The sequence below is a fragment of the Saimiri boliviensis genome, chromosome 14 (genome assembly GCF_048565385.1).
Source record: "Saimiri boliviensis isolate mSaiBol1 chromosome 14, mSaiBol1.pri, whole genome shotgun sequence".
NCBI lineage: Eukaryota > Metazoa > Chordata > Mammalia > Primates > Cebidae > Saimiri > Saimiri boliviensis.
This window is the reverse complement of record NC_133462.1, coordinates 93,871,400-93,888,022: the sequence shown is the minus strand read 5'-3', so window position 1 is coordinate 93,888,022 and position 16,623 is coordinate 93,871,400. Positions and strand designations below refer to the sequence as shown.

Below are 16,623 nucleotides of genomic sequence, written 5' to 3'. Positions count from 1 at the left end.
GGGTTTTAGGGTCCGTGAGGACTTCGATGCGTAGGTGCCGTGCCGGTGCGAATGACATGGTGGAACAGGAGCGGCCGGGGAAGGGCGGAAGGACCACAGCATAGGCGACCTTAGCAGCAGCAGGGGCTCCATGGCTGTTGAGCAGGTCTGAGGGGAGGATGTGGACACAGCTGGCGTCTGTGTCCCCGAGCCGGGCTTTGAAGGGCAAGAGAGAGATCGGAGGTCAGATGCAGTGCAGTGAGGGCTGGTTCTGGTCGCTGCTGTGTCCTGAGGGAGCGTCAGAGCCTCGTCACCTGCTGCTGTCCATCCATCTGCCTGCCCCAGCAGAGCCTCCAGGTCACCAGGGATGAGCTGGTGAAAGGCAGGCAGCTGGCTGCATCATGTTTCCTCTGTAAAAATAAATTTGCAACATAAAAACACCACCTTTTGTACATTGGACACAAATACGTTTTTAAAAAAGTTTTTAAAAATCCATCCTAAGTGTCCAACAGCAGATGCATGGATGAAGAATGTATGTTGTATATTATGGCATGCAGGGGACATGATTCAGCTGCCGCTCGTCACAACACGGCTGAAGCTGGAGGGTGTTAAGTGAAATAAGACGTAAAGACAGTTACGGCGCAACTCCCATGTGGCATGGAAAAACGCTGAATTTGTAGAAGTGGAGAGGAGAGTCGCAGGGGCTTGGGAAGGAAGGAGGTGATGGAGATGTTGCTCAAAATGTGCAGAGTTTCAGCTGGGAAGAATAAGTTCAAGAGATCTATTGTGCAACATGGTGGCTATAGTTAATGACAAGGTGTATTCTGGAAAATTCCTAAGAGAGTGGATTTTTAGTGTTCTCAGCACAAAACGATACATACATGTTAACTAGCACAATTTAGCAATTCCACAGTATATACATATTTCAAAACACATTGACATAATATATGTCTTGTGAATTTAAAAAATAAATAAATAAAAAAGACCTGAATGACAAACTACAGATGATGAGAAAGATACAGTAAAAGAGACGTGTAGAAAAATATCAGAAATGATCAGCAACGTGAATCCTAAAATTTATAGATTCACAAGGAATCATTTTAAGTGTAAAGAAAATAAATTCTCAGCTAGACATATCACAGTGAATTGTAGAAGGCCAAAAACCAAGAGGAGATCCTTAAAACTACTAGAGAGAGGAAGATACTAACAGAACAACAGTTACCCTTCCCATAGATTTTTCAGCAGCAGTGAGGAGCCCGGAAATGATGGCATAATCCCTGAAGCAGGGAGGGAAAACAGCTGTCAGCGTCTGTACCCAGCTACGCTGTCATTCAGAAGTGCCTGTGAAATAAAGACCGTTTCAGGAAGCAGATTGACAGAGTTTACCCTTCACAAAACCTTCCTCGGAGAAGGTTACCACTAGGTACACTTCACAAGAGGAAAGCTGCATCTGGAGTAACAGAATAGGTGCTAGAAGTGGTGATATGAGGAAACCGAAATAAGGAAAACACCCAGCCCCGAGGCCTGGGATCACATCACACCAATGGCGACCGGCCCTCCGAAGGTGTAGGTTGCACCAGCGGTCTTCCGTGTGGCTCAGCGCTGCTGCGCATTCTGCCAGTACTGCTTAAGGCATTCGCTCTGAAAATACCCATTGCTTGGTGTGCAGGGCACAGATTGTGCTTCTCTCTGTGTGCTTAGGGGATCACAGCTGGTAAGTAAATGCCAGAGCCTGAATTGAAACATGCAGGAGTCTGAAAATTACCTGCAGAGCTTACGGCTTGCAGTGAACGCCCAGAACGAAGTACTCGGGCAGTTCCAGCTGAGCGGGTTGGGGGGTAGTTCTTCCTAGAGAGTCTGCCCCAGCATCCATCCACCAAATGTTTACCGAAAGGGCTTGTATTAACTGCAGACACCCACTAGATGGCCATTCGAGGTGGGTGCCTGGGGCACCTGTGACCTCGTACGCACTGAAACTGCGTTCTCAGCGTTCCTTATCACACCACACACTCCACTCCCTGTCCCGTTTTCAGGGTCAAGGAGTTTCGTGCCCAGGCACAAACCACACACACACAGTGCCTCAGTACTTTCCATGCCCGGACCTCAAATGCCATGTACGTAAGCCTGGACATGCTGCCGTGTGCCCCCCACCTCCTCCTTTAATTCTTAGGGCGAGCTGGTCATCCAATGCAAGGTAAGCCATCATTCTTCCCTGGTCGTAGAGGGCACCTATCTCTGTCTGTTGCGTAAGTTTTAAACTGTTCCTGGATTTCGTGTTCGCAGTTTTGCATGGCATCTTGCCACGCTATACTTGTCTTTTCAGTCTTTTCTTGAACCATCTGTAAAGATGGTGGTGGTGTGAAACAAAGGCTCAGAGACAGCCGTAGATACAAAGGTAACAGGCACAGTTTGTAAAAAGTTCAGGAGCTCAGAGGCTGGCAAAGGAAAGCTGATAAAGTCAGCCATTGCTGCGTGTCAGTCAGGATCCCAAGCTGAAAGAGTGCGGATCGGTTCCTGGCTCAGCGGCCGGGCGGGGGCCGCAGGGGCGTGCCTGGACGATTGGATGCACGTTGGCGCCCCTTTATGAGAAGAGAAGCTACGAACTCTGCAGTCTTCTGTACGTTTTTAGCGGGATTATGAGACAGGGACATAACATATAAAATACAGGAATGGCAAAAGAGAAAGCCTACCTGTTAAACTAAGGCATGGAAGGGACAGATACTCTCAGTAATTTTTGACCATATTTTGGTTCTTGAAAGTCATTAGAATGTGACTGCAAGTTGCCGGGATAATAAACCTGCATTGAGTTAGCTTACGTGTGTAAAAAAACAACAGAAACCAAACCAAACCCAAATACTTTAAAAACGTTCTTGGGCGCCGGCCCTCTTCCTGCGCTAGCCCGCAGCTGGAGTCTGGAGCTTGGGAAAGCGCAGCTGTGGCCCGTTTCTCGCCGTCTGCTCCGGGCTCCTTAGGCGCCTCTCTTGTTAATAGCCTGCCACCTGTTGCTGCCTTTCCCCCCGAGGAAGGAAGCCCGTGGGAGCAGGAAGAGGCTTAACGACCGGTGGGAAGGTGCGTGCGGGTAAGCACGGGGCGGCGGGGGGCAGAGAAGACCAGCCCCTCACCCTCCAGGCCACCGACGCTTCCAGCCACCCTGTTAAGTCAGGTACGGAAAACGCACCGTTTGATGTCTCAGCAGCCTCCGGACTCTCGGACCAGCTGGCCCCCAGCCCCTCCCAGCTGGAACCGAGCCCCAGGCAGAGCGGCTCTGGCGGGAGACACGCAGCAGAGTCTGCTTCGCAGGGTCCCAGCCACGGGGCTCTTAAACATTTTGTAAGAAAGCAGCTTTCCTTACCGCTGCGTCTGCCTTCCGAAGGTGACGGCAGCGGGCAGAGCGCGCCCTCCCCAGCCTCGTCAGCATTTAACATGTGGCCACGGGAGCGCGTCCTCATGAGCGGGCGTCGCCCCCCTAATTTTCTCACCCCTCTGCCCGCCTTAGGCCGGTAAGGTCGGGGTGCACGCGGACGGCTTCTTGGCCCTTTCCCCAGGGGCCAGGGAAGACAAGGAGCTGCTTGTCAGCTGACGCCTGTGAGGGGTGGCGGGGAAGGGCAGATGTCGGAAGAGCCGCAGCACAGCGGGCCACCTCCGGGCACAGTCACCGAGGCCCGTGACGGGGCCGGGCGGAGCCGCCTGCAGCCACCGGGGACTCGGTCTGTGCCTCTTGGCCTCCCTTCCGTCACCACAAACCCAGAAAGGGGCAACTCGCCTAGACTGCCGCTGACTCCCTGGGCACTCCAGGGCATCTTAGCAACTCTCCTGCCCCGGGCCTCTGTGGGCAGCGGGAAAGCCAGAGCCTTCTGGGATAAAAGCCAGCAGGCAGCAGGCCACTGTCCCTCATCCCCCGGGGAAACGGGAAAAACACAAGGCCAGGGAGGCCGGCGCCGGGGCGGGAAGTGAGAACTTGCGTGTTGGGAAGACGGTCACGGCCGCCGCCTTCCCTCCTGGAGGCCCCACGTGGTCTGTGGACGATCGTGACCATCCGTGTGGTGAAGGAGACGCGGTCACCCGATCCTGCGGGTGTTCGCTGAGCGGGGTCTTATCTAGGAGCTGCCACTCAGCAGCCTCCGCTCCCCGTAAGGGGGACGGGAGCGCTGTTGCCCGAACGGGCCCAAGATGCAGGTCCTTTCAAGGGTGGAGGAAAAGGCTCTGGTCCGCCCTTACCCTCACTAGAAAAACCTTCCTTCCTTCCCGTAGAGGGGAGTGAAGCGGGAGAGGGGCCTCTCCCTGTTGTTCTGGTTTCTGTTTTTCCTTCTCCGTTAAATCTCCCGAACTCACTCCAGGTGGAGACGATGGGCGGTCCGACTCACTGCAGTCTGGTAGATAAAGAGGACACAGCGAAGAGCCTGCCCGCACCCAGTGCTCAGATAGTCAGCCCAGTGACTAACCTTGCTCGCGTCCTGTTTCCGGGCAGTGGCTGACCTGCCTGCTCCCACGACCCTGCATCTGAGGTTCCTTGGGGAAACCAGGAGCAGTCCCGCTGAGTTAGGAGCATGAGCTTGTGCAGAGCTGCAGGCTCTGCGTGCCCTCGAGAGCCTTAAGTCGCTGTTGCTCTGTTTTAAAAAATACTTTCTGCTCTTCGGTCATTTCTTGACCCATGATAAGCTAACTCCTGATATTCTATGCATGCGTCCCATCCTCCTGATGGGAGTCAGGACTGTCCCTTACCGGGATTCCCCGAAAATTGACGAGCTCTCCTCCTTCATGCGTAAATCCAAGGTGATCACATCGGGAACACCAGTTGCAGCTTCCAGCTTGCAGTGAACGCCCAGAACGAAGTACTCGGGCAGTTCCGGCTGAGCACGGTTGGCGGGTAGTTCTTCCTAGAGAGTCTGCCCCAGCATCCATCCACCAAATGTTTACCGAAAGGGCTTGTATTAACTGCAGACACCCACTAGATGGCCATTCGAGGTGGGTGCCTGAGGCACCTGTGACCTCGTACGCACTGAAACTGCGTTCTCAGCGTTCCTTATCACACCACACACTCCACTCCCAGTCCCGTTTTCAGGGTCAAGGAGTTTCGTGCCCATGCACAAACCACACACACACAGTGCCTCAGTATTTTCCATGCCTGGACCTCAAATGCCATGTACGTAAGCCTGGACATGCTGCCGTGTGCCCCTCACATTATCTAACTGGGAGGCTTCAGATTCTGAGAACCAACCTATTGTCTGCCCCGTGTATCTTCAAAATGTCAAGCTGTTTTTGTTGGGAAAGCCAGGAGCAGGGCAGCCATGTGGCTGTGCCATCAGAGTTGTGAGGTTGAGAAGGTGGGCCCTCATTCAGTTCTAGTAATTGGGATATGTCTGACCCTGTGTGTCCCACTCTGTCCCCAGAGCCCAAGGTGGTGTTTGCCAAGGACCAGGTGTCATGCAGGGAGGTGCAGGCCAAGGCGGGGGCCAGCGTCACGCTGAGCTGCGAGGTGGCCCAGGCCCAGACGGAGGTGACGTGGTACAAGGACGGGAAGAAGCTGAGCGCCAGCTCAAAGGTGCATGTGGAGGCCGCGGGCTGCACGCGGAGGCTGGTGGTGCAGCAGGTGGGCCAGGCGGATGCCGGGGAGTACAGCTGCGAGGCCGGGGGCCAGAGGCTGTCCTTCCGCCTGCATGTCACAGGTGGGTTTCTTGAGGTCTTTCTTACATTCCTTAGGATAATTTTTAATGACGTTAGTGTGGAGGTGCCACCTAATTGCCTCTTTTTTCCACAAAGGGAAACTATAATAACAATTAGCACGTAGGAATTTTGTGCCAGTGGCACAGGTTTTGTGATCTGCTTACTTAAACTTCAAAACAATTCTGTGAGGAAAAACTCTTGATGATTCCCATTTTAAGATAACACACAAGGAAGTAACTCATCACAGTTCACAAAGCCAGAAAATTGCAGTCGGAATTTGGACCCAGTATTCTGGGGTTATTCTTTCTTTCTAGAATTCTATCTTCAGTATTATGTTAGCAGCTCTGCTGGTTTTATATATTCCCTTTTTTTCTCATATGAAAACATATTTGTTCTCCCTTTGATTCTGTTCTATCTGGATATGACGTTACAGTTTAGCAGCTACCCATCCCCCATAACGTTTTAAGAAGGTCATTCCATTGTCTTCTGAGTTTCATAGTTCTGTTGAAATATCAGCTGTAAGATTTGCTGTGGACATTTTAAGGGTAATATATCTTTCTTCATCCTGTTGCTTTTAAGATTTTCTTTTTGAATTTGCATGGTGGCATTTTTTCCTTGATGAACATACATGTGGTTTCCCTTGTCTTCATCCTGGTTGGGATTCGAGAGCATCTTGAGTCTCTGGGTTTATGTCTTTCATCAGTTGTTTTCTGTTACTGAATCCTGAAGCTTCAGTGCCTTTGAAATGGGTTGATCCCTGATTTGTGTCTCTGACTGTGCATCCCTCTTTGTCCACCTGCAGAGCCTAAGGTGGTGTTTGCCAAGGAGCAGTCAGAGCATAATGAGGTGCAGGCTGAGGCGGGGGCCAGTGCCACACTGAGCTGTGAGATGGCCCAGGCCCAGACGGAGGTGACGTGGTACAAGGATGGGAAGAAGCTGAGCTCCAGCTCGAAAGCGCGCGTGGAGGTCAAAGGCTGCACACGGAGGCTGGTGGTGCAACAGGCAGGCAAAGCAGATGCTGGGGAGTACAGCTGTGAGGCCGGGGGCCAGAGAGTCTCCTTCCGCCTGCATGTCACAGGTGAGTTTCTTGAGGCCTTTATTGTGATTTGGGGATAATTTTCAGGGACTTGGGGTATATATGGAGGTCCCACCCAATGGGTTTTGTTTCTCCTAAATCCTCCCCTGTAGTAACAACTAGCAGGTATTAATTTTGTGCCAAAGGCCTAGATTTTGTGAAGTGCTTCTTGTCTTTCTGCTTGCTTAAACTTGAAAACGATTTGTTAGGAGGAACTCTGATTATTACCATTTTAAGAAAACACACAAGGAAGTAACTCACCACAGGTCACAAAGCCAGAAAACTGCAGTCAGAATTTGGACCCATATTCTGGGATTACTACTCTTTTTTCTTCTTGTAAACTATGCCTTCAGTATTGATGTTAGCAGGTCAGCTGGTCATAAGTACGCGTTCTCTTACTTTTTATTTCTCCTATGAACACATATTTGTTCTCTCTTTGATTCCAAGAACTGTTTTATCTGGGTATAACACTGTAGTTTCTCAGCTACTCCCCCACTCCCTAACATTAATTTAAAGAGGTCATTCCATTATCTTCTGGCATCCATATTTTTTTGAAATATGTACTGTGGCCAGGTATGGTGGCTCCTGCCTGTAATCCCAGCACTTTGGGAGGCTGAGGTTGTCCGATCACAAGGTCAGGAGATCGAGACCATCCTGGCTAGCACAGTGAAACCCTGTCTCTACTAAAAATACAAAAAATTAGTCAGAGGCGGTGGCATATGCCTGTATTCCCAGCTACTCTTGGGTCTGAGGCAGGAGAATCACTTGAGCCAGGGAGCCAGAGGTTGTGTGAGCCGAGATCATGTCATCACACTCCAGCCTGGGCAACAGAGCGAGACTCTGTCTCAAAGAAAAAAAAAAAGTAAATATGAACCGTTAAATTTGTTATGGATATTTTTAGGGTCATTTATCTTTTTTCATCCTGTTGATTTTAAGATGTTCTTTCTGAGTTTGTTTTGTGGTAGTTTTCCTTTGCTGAACATACGTGTGGTTTCCCTTGTCTTCATCCTGGTTGGGATTCGAGAGCATCTTGAGTCTCTGGGTTTATGTCTTTCATCAGTTGTTTTCTGTTACTGAATCCTGAAGCTTCAGTGCCTTTGAAATGGGTTGATCCCTGATTTGTGTCTCTGACTGTGCAACCCTCTTTGTCCACCTGCAGAGCCCAAGGTGGTGTTTGCCAAGGAGCAGTTGGTGTCTAATGAGGTGCAGGCTGAGGCGGGGGCCAGTGCCACACTGAGCTGTGAGGTGGCCCAGGCCCAGACGGAGGTGACATGGTATAAGGATGGGAAGAAGCTGAGCTCCAGCTCGAAAGCGCGCGTGGAGGTCAAAGGCTGCACACGGAGGCTGGTGGTGCAACAGGCAGGCAAAGCAGATGCTGGGGAGTACAGCTGTGAGGCCGGGGGCCAGAGAGTCTCCTTCCGCCTGCATGTCACAGGTGAGTTTCTTGAAGCCTTTCTTTTGCTTTTAGGATAATTTTTAGGGACTTGGGGTATATATGGAGGTCCCACCCAATGGGTTTTGTTTCTCCTAAAGCTTCCCCTGTAATAACAACTAGTAGCTATTAATTTTGTGTCAAAGGCCTAGATTTTGTGAAGTGCTTCTTGTCTTTCTGCTTGCTTAAACTTGAAAACGATTTGTTTGGAGGAACTCTGATTATTACCATTTTAAGAAAACACTCAAGGAAGTAACTCACCACAGGTCACAAAGCCAGAAAACTGCAGTCAGAATTTGGACCCATATTCTGGCATTACAACTCTCTTTTCTTCTTGTAAACTATGCCTTCAGTATTGATGTTAGCAGGTCAGCTGGTCATAAGTACGCAATCTCTTACTTTTTATTTCTCCTATGAACACATATTTGTTCTCCCTTTGATTCTGAGAGCTGTTTTATCTGGGTATAACAATACAGTTTAGTAGCTACTCCCCCACTCCCTAACATTAATTTAAAGAGGTCATTCCATTATCTTCTGGTGTCCATATTTTCTTTGAAATATGAACTGTGGCCAGGTATGGTGGCTCCTGCCTGTAATCCCAGCACTTTGGGAGGCTGAGGTTGTCTGATCACAAAGTCAGGAGATCGAGACCATCCTGGCTAACACAGTGAAACCCTGTCTCTACTAAAAATACAAAAACTTAGCCGGGCGTGGTGGCATATGCCTGTATTCCCAGCTACCCTTGAGTCTGAGGCAGGAGAATCACTTGAGCCAGGAAGCCAGAGGTTGTAGTGAGCCAAGATCATGTCATCACACTCCAGCCTGGGCAACAGAGCGAGACTCTGTCTCAAAGAAAAAAGAAAGAAATATGAACTGTTAAATTTGTTATGGATATTTTTAGGGTCATTTATCTTTTTTCATCTTGTTAATTTTAAGATGTTCTTTCTGAGTTTGTTTTGTGGTAGTTTTCCTTTGTTGAACATAGTTGTGGTTTCCCTTGTCTTCATCCTGGTTGGGATTCGAGAGCATCTTGAGTCTCTGGGTTTATGTCTTTCATCAGTTGTTTTCTGTTACTGAATCCTGAAGCTTCAGTGCCTGTAAAATGGGTTGGCCCCAGATTTGTGTCTCTGACTGTGCATCCCTCTTTGTCCACCTGCAGAGCCCAAGGTGGTGTTTGCCAAGGAGCAGTTGGTGTCTAATGAGGTGCAGGCTGAGGCGGGGGCCAGTGCCACACTGAGCTGTGAGGTGGCCCAGGCCCAGACGGAGGTGACGTGGTACAAGGATGGGAAGAAGCTGAGCTCCAGCTCGAAAGCGCGCGTGGAGGTCAAAGGCTGCACACGGAGGCTGGTGGTGCAACAGGCAGGCAAAGCAGATGCTGGGGAGTACAGCTGTGAGGCCGGGGGCCAGAGAGTCTCCTTCCGCCTGCATGTCACAGGTGAGTTTCTTGAAGCCTTTCTTTTGCTTTTAGGATAATTTTTAGGGAGTTGGGGTATATATGGAGGTCCCACCCAATGGGTTTTGTTTCTCCTAAAGCTTCCCCTGTAATAACAACTAACAGGTATTAATTTTGTGTCAAAGGCCTAGATTTTGTGAAGTGCTTCTTGTCTTTCTGCTTGCTTAAACTTAAAAACAATTTGTTCAGAGGAACTCTGATTATTACCATTTTAAGAAAACACACAAGGAAGTAACTCACCACAGGTCACAAAGCCAGAAAACTGCAGTCAGAATTTGGACCCAGTATTCTGGGATTACTACTCTTTTTTCTTCTTGTAAACTATGCCTTCAGTATTGATGTTAGCAGGTCAGCTGGTCATAAGTACGCGTTCTCTTACTTTTTATTTCTCCTATGAACACATATTTGTTCTCCTTTTGATTCTGAGAGCTGTTTTATCTGGGTATAACACTACAATTTAGTAGCTACTCCCCCACTCCCTAACATTAATTTAAAGAGGTCATTCCATTATCTTCTGGTGTCCATATTTTCTTTGAAATATGAACTGTGGCCAGGTATGGTGTCACCTGCTTATAATCCCAGCACTTTGGGAGGCTGAGGTTGTCTGATCACAAGGTCAGGAGATCGAGACAATCCTGGCTAATACAGCGAAACCCTGTCTCTACTAAAAATACAAAAACTTAGCCGGGCGTGGTGGCATATGCCTGTATTCCCAGCTACCCTTGAGTCTGAGGCAGGAGAATCACTTGAGCCAGGAAGCCAGAGGTTGTAGTGAGCCAAGATCATGTCATCACACTCCAGCCTGGGCAACAGAGCGAGACTCTGTCTCAAAGAAAAAAGAAAGAAATATGAACTGTTAAATTTGTTATGGATATTTTTAGGGTCATTTATCTTTTTTCATCTTGTTAATTTTAAGATGTTCTTTCTGAGTTTGTTTTGTGGTAGTTTTCCTTTGTTGAACATAGTTGTGGTTTCCCTTGTCTTCATCCTGGTTGGGATTCGAGAGCATCTTGAGTCTCTGGGTTTATGTCTTTCATCAGTTGTTTTCTGTTACTGAATCCTGAAGCTTCAGTGCCTGTAAAATGGGTTGATCCCTGATTTGTGTCTCTGACTGTGCATCCCTCTTTGTCCACCTGCAGAGCCCAAGGTGGTGTTTGCCAAGGAGCAGTTGGTGCATAATGAGGTGCAGGCTGAGGCGGGGGCCAGTGCCACACTGAGCTGTGAGGTGGCCCAGGCCCAGACGGAGGTGACGTGGTACAAGGATGGGAAGAAGCTGAGCTCCAGCTCGAAAGCACGCGTGGAGGTCAAAGGCTGCACACGGAGGCTGGTGGTGCAACAGGCAGGCAAAGCAGATGCTGGGGAGTACAGCTGTGAGGCCGGGGGCCAGAGAGTCTCCTTCCGCCTGCATGTCACAGGTGAGTTTCTTGAAGCCTTTCTTTTGCTTTTAGGATAATTTTTAGGGAGTTGGGGTATATATGGAGGTCCCACCCAATGGGTTTTGTTTCTCCTAAAGCTTCCCCTGTAATAACAACTAACAGGTATTAATTTTGTGTCAAAGGCCTAGATTTTGTGAAGTGCTTCTTGTCTTTCTGCTTGCTTAAACTTAAAAACAATTTGTTCAGAGGAACTCTGATTATTACCATTTTAAGAAAACACACAAGGAAGTAACTCACCACAGGTCACAAAGCCAGAAAACTGCAGTCAGAATTTGGACCCAGTATTCTGGGATTACTACTCTTTTTTCTTCTTGTAAACTATGCCTTCAGTATTGATGTTAGCAGGTCAGCTGGTCATAAGTACGCGTTCTCTTACTTTTTATTTCTCCTATGAACACATATTTGTTCTCCTTTTGATTCTGAGAGCTGTTTTATCTGGGTATAACACTACAATTTAGTAGCTACTCCCCCACTCCCTAACATTAATTTAAAGAGGTCATTCCGTTATCTTCTGGTGTCCATATTTTCTTTGAAATATGAACTGTGGCCAGGTATGGTGTCACCTGCTTATAATCCCAGCACTTTGGGAGGCTGAGGTTGTCTGATCACAAGGTCAGGAGATCGAGACAATCCTGGCTAATACAGCGAAACCCTGTCTCTACTAAAAATACAAAAACTTAGCCGGGCGTGGTGGCATATGCCTGTATTCCCAGCTACCCTTGAGTCTGAGGCAGGAGAATCACTTGAGCCAGGAAGCCAGAGGTTGTAGTGAGCCAAGATCATGTCATCACACTCCAGCCTGGGCAACAGAGCGAGACTCTGTCTCAAAGAAAAAAGAAAGAAATATGAACTGTTAAATTTGTTATGGATATTTTTAGGGTCATTTATCTTTTTTCATCTTGTTAATTTTAAGATGTTCTTTCTGAGTTTGTTTTGTGGTAGTTTTCCTTTGTTGAACATAGTTGTGGTTTCCCTTGTCTTCATCCTGGTTGGGATTCGAGAGCATCTTGAGTCTCTGGGTTTATGTCTTTCATCAGTTGTTTTCTGTTACTGAATCCTGAAGCTTCAGTGCCTGTAAAATGGGTTGATCCCTGATTTGTGTCTCTGACTGTGCATCCCTCTTTGTCCACCTGCAGAGCCCAAGGTGGTGTTTGCCAAGGAGCAGTTGGTGCATAATGAGGTGCAGGCTGAGGCGGGGGCCAGTGCCACACTGAGCTGTGAGGTGGCCCAGGCCCAGACGGAGGTGACGTGGTACAAGGATGGGAAGAAGCTGAGCTCCAGCTCGAAAGCACGCGTGGAGGTCAAAGGCTGCACACGGAGGCTGGTGGTGCAACAGGCAGGCAAAGCAGATGCTGGGGAGTACAGCTGTGAGGCCGGGGGCCAGAGAGTCTCCTTCCGCCTGCATGTCACAGGTGAGTTTCTTGAGGCCTTTCTTTTGCTTTTAGGATAATTTTTAGGGAGTTGGGGTATATATGGAGGTCCCACCCAATGGGTTTTGTTTCTCCTAAAGCTTCCCCTGTAATAACAACTAACAGGTATTAATTTTGTGTCAAAGGCCTAGATTTTGTGAAGTGCTTCTTGTCTTTCTGCTTGCTTAAACTTGAAAACAGTTTGTTCAGAGGAACTCTGATTATTTCCATTTTAAGAAAACACACAAGGAAGTAACTCACCACAGGTCACAAAGCCAGAAAACTGCAGTCAGAATTTACTACTCTTTTTTCTTCTTGTAAACTATGCCTTCAGTATTGATGTTAGCAGGTCAGCTGGTCCTAAGTACGCGTTCTCTTACTTTTTATTTCTCCTGTGAACAATATTTGTTTTCCCTTTAATTCTGAGAGCTGTTTTATCTGGGTATAACGCTACAGTTTCGCAGCTACTCCCCCACTCCCTAACGTTTTAAAGAAGTCATTTCATTGTCTCCTGGCATCCATATTTTCTTTGCAATATGAACTGTGAAATTTCTTATGGATATTTTAAGGGTCATGTACCTTTTTTCATCCTATTGATTTTATGATTTTCTTTTCGATTTTGTTTTGTGGTCGTTTTTCTTTGATGAACATAGGTTTTCCTTTCTTCGTCCTGGTTGGTGTCAGAGTATCTTGAGCCTGTGGGTTTATGACTTTCATTAGTTGTTATTACTGAATCCTGAAGCTTCTGTGCCTGTGAAACGGATTGATCCCATATTTGTGTCTCTGACCGTGCGTCCCTCCTTGTCCACCCTCAGAGCCCAAGGCGGTGTTTGCGACGGAGCAGTCAGCTCATAATGAGGTGCAGGCTGAGGCGGGGGCCAGCGCTACCCTGAGCTGTGAGGTGGCCCAGGCCCAGACGGACGTGACGTGGTACAAGGATGGGAAGAAGCTGAGCTCCAGTTCAAAAGTGCACATGGAGGCCACGGGCTGCAGGCGGCAGCTGGTGGTGCAGCAGGCGGGCCAGGCGGACGCCGGGGAGTACAGCTGCGAGGCCGGGGGCCAGCGAGTCTCCTTCTGCTTGGATGTTTCAGGTCAGTGCTTTGTGGGTACTGACTTTGCCTTCTGCGGAGGTGACGATGAGACTGGCCGATAGACTCTGGTGCTCTTCCCATTACCTTTACCTCTGTTGTTTCCTGTCCTCCCAATTTCTGTTTCGTAACTGGTGTCAAGGGAGGCCAGATCGGAAGGGTGTATGCGGAGGGAGAGGGGCTCTTGTTGTGTACCTGGAGTGGTGTTTCCATGCAGTAATACCCAATCATACGTTCCCATCATCTGCCTAGAACCTTGCTGGTCTTCCTTCGTGTCTCTATCAGCCAGGGCAGAGCCTGAGCCTGGGGAGGGTTCCGTCCCTCCCGCCTCCCTTCCAGTGCTGCCTTCCTGACTAGATGCTGGAGGTCACCCTGTGTACCCCCTGTCTTCCCCAGAGCCCAAGGCGGTGTTCGCCAAGGAGCAGCCGGCAAGCAGGGAGGTGCAGGCCCAGGCGGGGGCCGGCGCCACGCTGAGCTGCGAGGTGGCCCAGGCCCAGACGGAGGTGACGTGGTACAAGGATGGGAAGAAGCTGAGCGCCAGTTCGAGAGTGCGCGTGGAGGCCGCGGGCTGCTCGCGGAGGCTGGTGGTGCAGCAGGCGGGCCAGGCGGACGCCGGGGAGTACAGCTGTGAGGCCGGGGGCCAGAGGCTCTCCTTCCGCCTGCACGTGGCAGGTGGGTGCTCAGGAGCCTCTTCGCAGGTGGTGGTGGTTCTGGCTGGCAGCCCCAGCGGAGCTCTGTGCACTATCCTTCAGCCTTCGCATCTCGGGCTTCCCATCCTCCGGCTCCCATATCCATCCTCGAGGCTGGGCCAAGGGAGGGGTATGCACGGGAGGGAGAGGGGCTGTTCCTGCAAACCTGGTTGGTACTGCTCAGCCGCACATTCTAGCACCTGCCCAGAGCCTTCCTGGTGCTCCTTGGCATCTGGGTCTTCCTGGTCTTGGGTTCTGAGGTTGACCGGGCGTCTCTCCTGAGGCTCTGGGAGTGTCTTGTCAGTGTGTGTTCTGGCGGCTACCATTGCCCTCACCCCGCAGCACGTGCTAGTTCTGGTCAGCAAGAGATATTTTAATTTCATTGAACCTGGATTAGGGGAGATTTTGGCTACACCGTCTATACTACTTAGATTTATCTCAAGAGTGAAGTTTGAATAATTTGATTTCATGTTTCTGGGACACCCTTCCTTTTCATAGATGTAGAAGCTCTTTGTGACCTATATGTAGCCAAATATAGGTGCGTATTTTGGTGTAATGTCTTTTTAAAGGGAAAAGGGATCGGAGGACTGGGAGATACTTGCCTGTGTTCCTTAGGAGTTTGTTTTGAAGCAAATAATGTTTGGCCTTTTTCTTCAGTTTGGTGGTTGCTCACTGTCAGAGTCCCTCTGGAGATGTGTTTATAAACTTAGGGATGGCAGGGTGCAGGCAGCTCCCACATCAGCATGCTTTATGAACAAGCCCAAGCCACTAACTAGTAAAGCGGTATTGTTTCCTAGCTTTGCCCTGTTGGTCAGTGTGTGTATCAGTCAGGCTTCTCCAGAGGAGCAGGACCGGTAGGATCGCTGTAACTGTGAAAGGGAGGTCACTACGGAGTGTTGGCGATGCCCCGTGATAGGCCATCTACAAGCTGAGGAGCAAGGAAGCCAGTCCAAGTCCCCAAATTTCAAAAGTGGGGAAGCCGAGAGTGCAGCCTTCAGCGTGCGGCTGAAGTTCCGAGAGCCCCTGGCGAACCACAGGTGTAGATCCAAGGGTCTAAAAGCTGAAGAACTTGGGGTCTATGTTCAAGGGCTGGAAGCGTCCTGTGTGGGAGAAAGATGGAGGCCGGGAGAGTCAGCCAGTCCGGTCCTTCCATGTTCCTCTGCCTGCTTGGATCCTGGCTGTGCTGGCAGCAGATTGGAAGGTGCCCATCAGACTGAGGGTGGGTCTGCCTCTGCCAGTGCTCTGACTCAAATGTTCTTCTCCTTTGGCAGCACCCTCACAGACACACTCAGGAACGATACTTTGCATCCTTCAATCCAGTCAAGTTGACGCTCAGTATTACCCATCATAAGTCCACCCCTTGTCAACTTGCACTCATACACAACTCCTGAGATCATACAGAATCTTCGCATAAAGACAGTAATAAGGTCATAATGACACGTAACATAATACAGCTGTCCTTCATACAAGCAGAAACGCACCCATCCCCAACCCAAATGCTGTTACGTGACGTTAACACTTAAATGCTGATATTAACTCAGTAAATGTTACAGCACAGGATAAAGGAAATAAAATGAAGGTTTTTTTAGTACAAGTGTATACTTACACAAACACGTTTTTAATAAAAGGAGGAAATGCTCGGTACAATGACTGTCCTCGGTTCTGCAGCTGGTCCCGTGGCCGTAGCTAGGTTTGGCGACTACGTTTTTCTACGCATTTGGTTTCCATTTGCCTTCCGCAAGCACCTCAGCTGGTCACGGTTTTTTTCCTGGTGGAGTGACCCACGTCTTCATTGCTGAAGGGTCTGGGCCATTGCAGTCCTGCCTGGATTGGGCTGCTGTGGCTTCCCACTGACCTTCATCGCAAGGCATGGTCATACTAAGAGATGCCCTAAGGGATCTCCTGTGTTCCCTGCGTATGCCTCCTGACCTCCGTTGCACAGTAGGAGACTGACTTTATCTTGATGATCCGGGTCAGTGACCCCAACCAACAACGTAACTCCTTTCTTAGCCTGTTGACTTAAAGGTAGGAGGAGCCCAAAGTGTTCAGGTGGCAATCTTGACTTCCAGTTTAATGGGATCATTGTCGTCTCTTCTGGTGGCAGATTCCTCCCTCTGCAGCTAAGACCTCTAGGCCAGCAGAACGTAGTGTCATGGGAACAGGAAGCAAAACTTTGCTGGTGGGTCACTGGGGGTGATGGTGAGCGGTGCCAATCCTACCCCTTGGTTCCTGGACCTGTGGACCTGGCTGTGGGAGAAACAGTATCCTATATTGCACATGGATTCGGCGCATACACAGCCTCTGGAGGACTTTGCCCCAGCCTTGCAAAGTAGTGTCACCTAGTTGGCGTTGGAATTGTGACTTCAAAAGGCCATTCCACTGTTCTGTCAATGCACCT

At 49.4% G+C, this 16,623-nt stretch overlaps 1 protein-coding gene across 23 annotated transcripts in view; it reads left to right on the top strand.

Moving 5' to 3' along the window:
• OBSCN (obscurin, cytoskeletal calmodulin and titin-interacting RhoGEF) overlaps nucleotides 1-16,623 on the top strand; it is a 156,940-nt gene that overhangs the window by 23,119 nt on the left and 117,198 nt on the right. For 22 of the 23 annotated variants that reach the window (XM_074385453.1, XM_074385467.1, XM_074385466.1 and 19 more), the window contains exons 11-18: nucleotides 5,370-5,645; nucleotides 6,446-6,721; nucleotides 7,878-8,153; nucleotides 9,310-9,585; nucleotides 10,743-11,018; nucleotides 12,176-12,451; nucleotides 13,264-13,539; nucleotides 13,933-14,208. In XM_074385453.1, the coding sequence (XP_074241554.1) occupies nucleotides 5,370-5,645; nucleotides 6,446-6,721; nucleotides 7,878-8,153; nucleotides 9,310-9,585; nucleotides 10,743-11,018; nucleotides 12,176-12,451; nucleotides 13,264-13,539; nucleotides 13,933-14,208 (2,208 nt within the window). The remainder of the gene's footprint in view (nucleotides 1-5,369; nucleotides 5,646-6,445; nucleotides 6,722-7,877; nucleotides 8,154-9,309; nucleotides 9,586-10,742; nucleotides 11,019-12,175; nucleotides 12,452-13,263; nucleotides 13,540-13,932; nucleotides 14,209-16,623) is intronic. The other variant, XM_074385464.1, reaches the window with a different exon arrangement.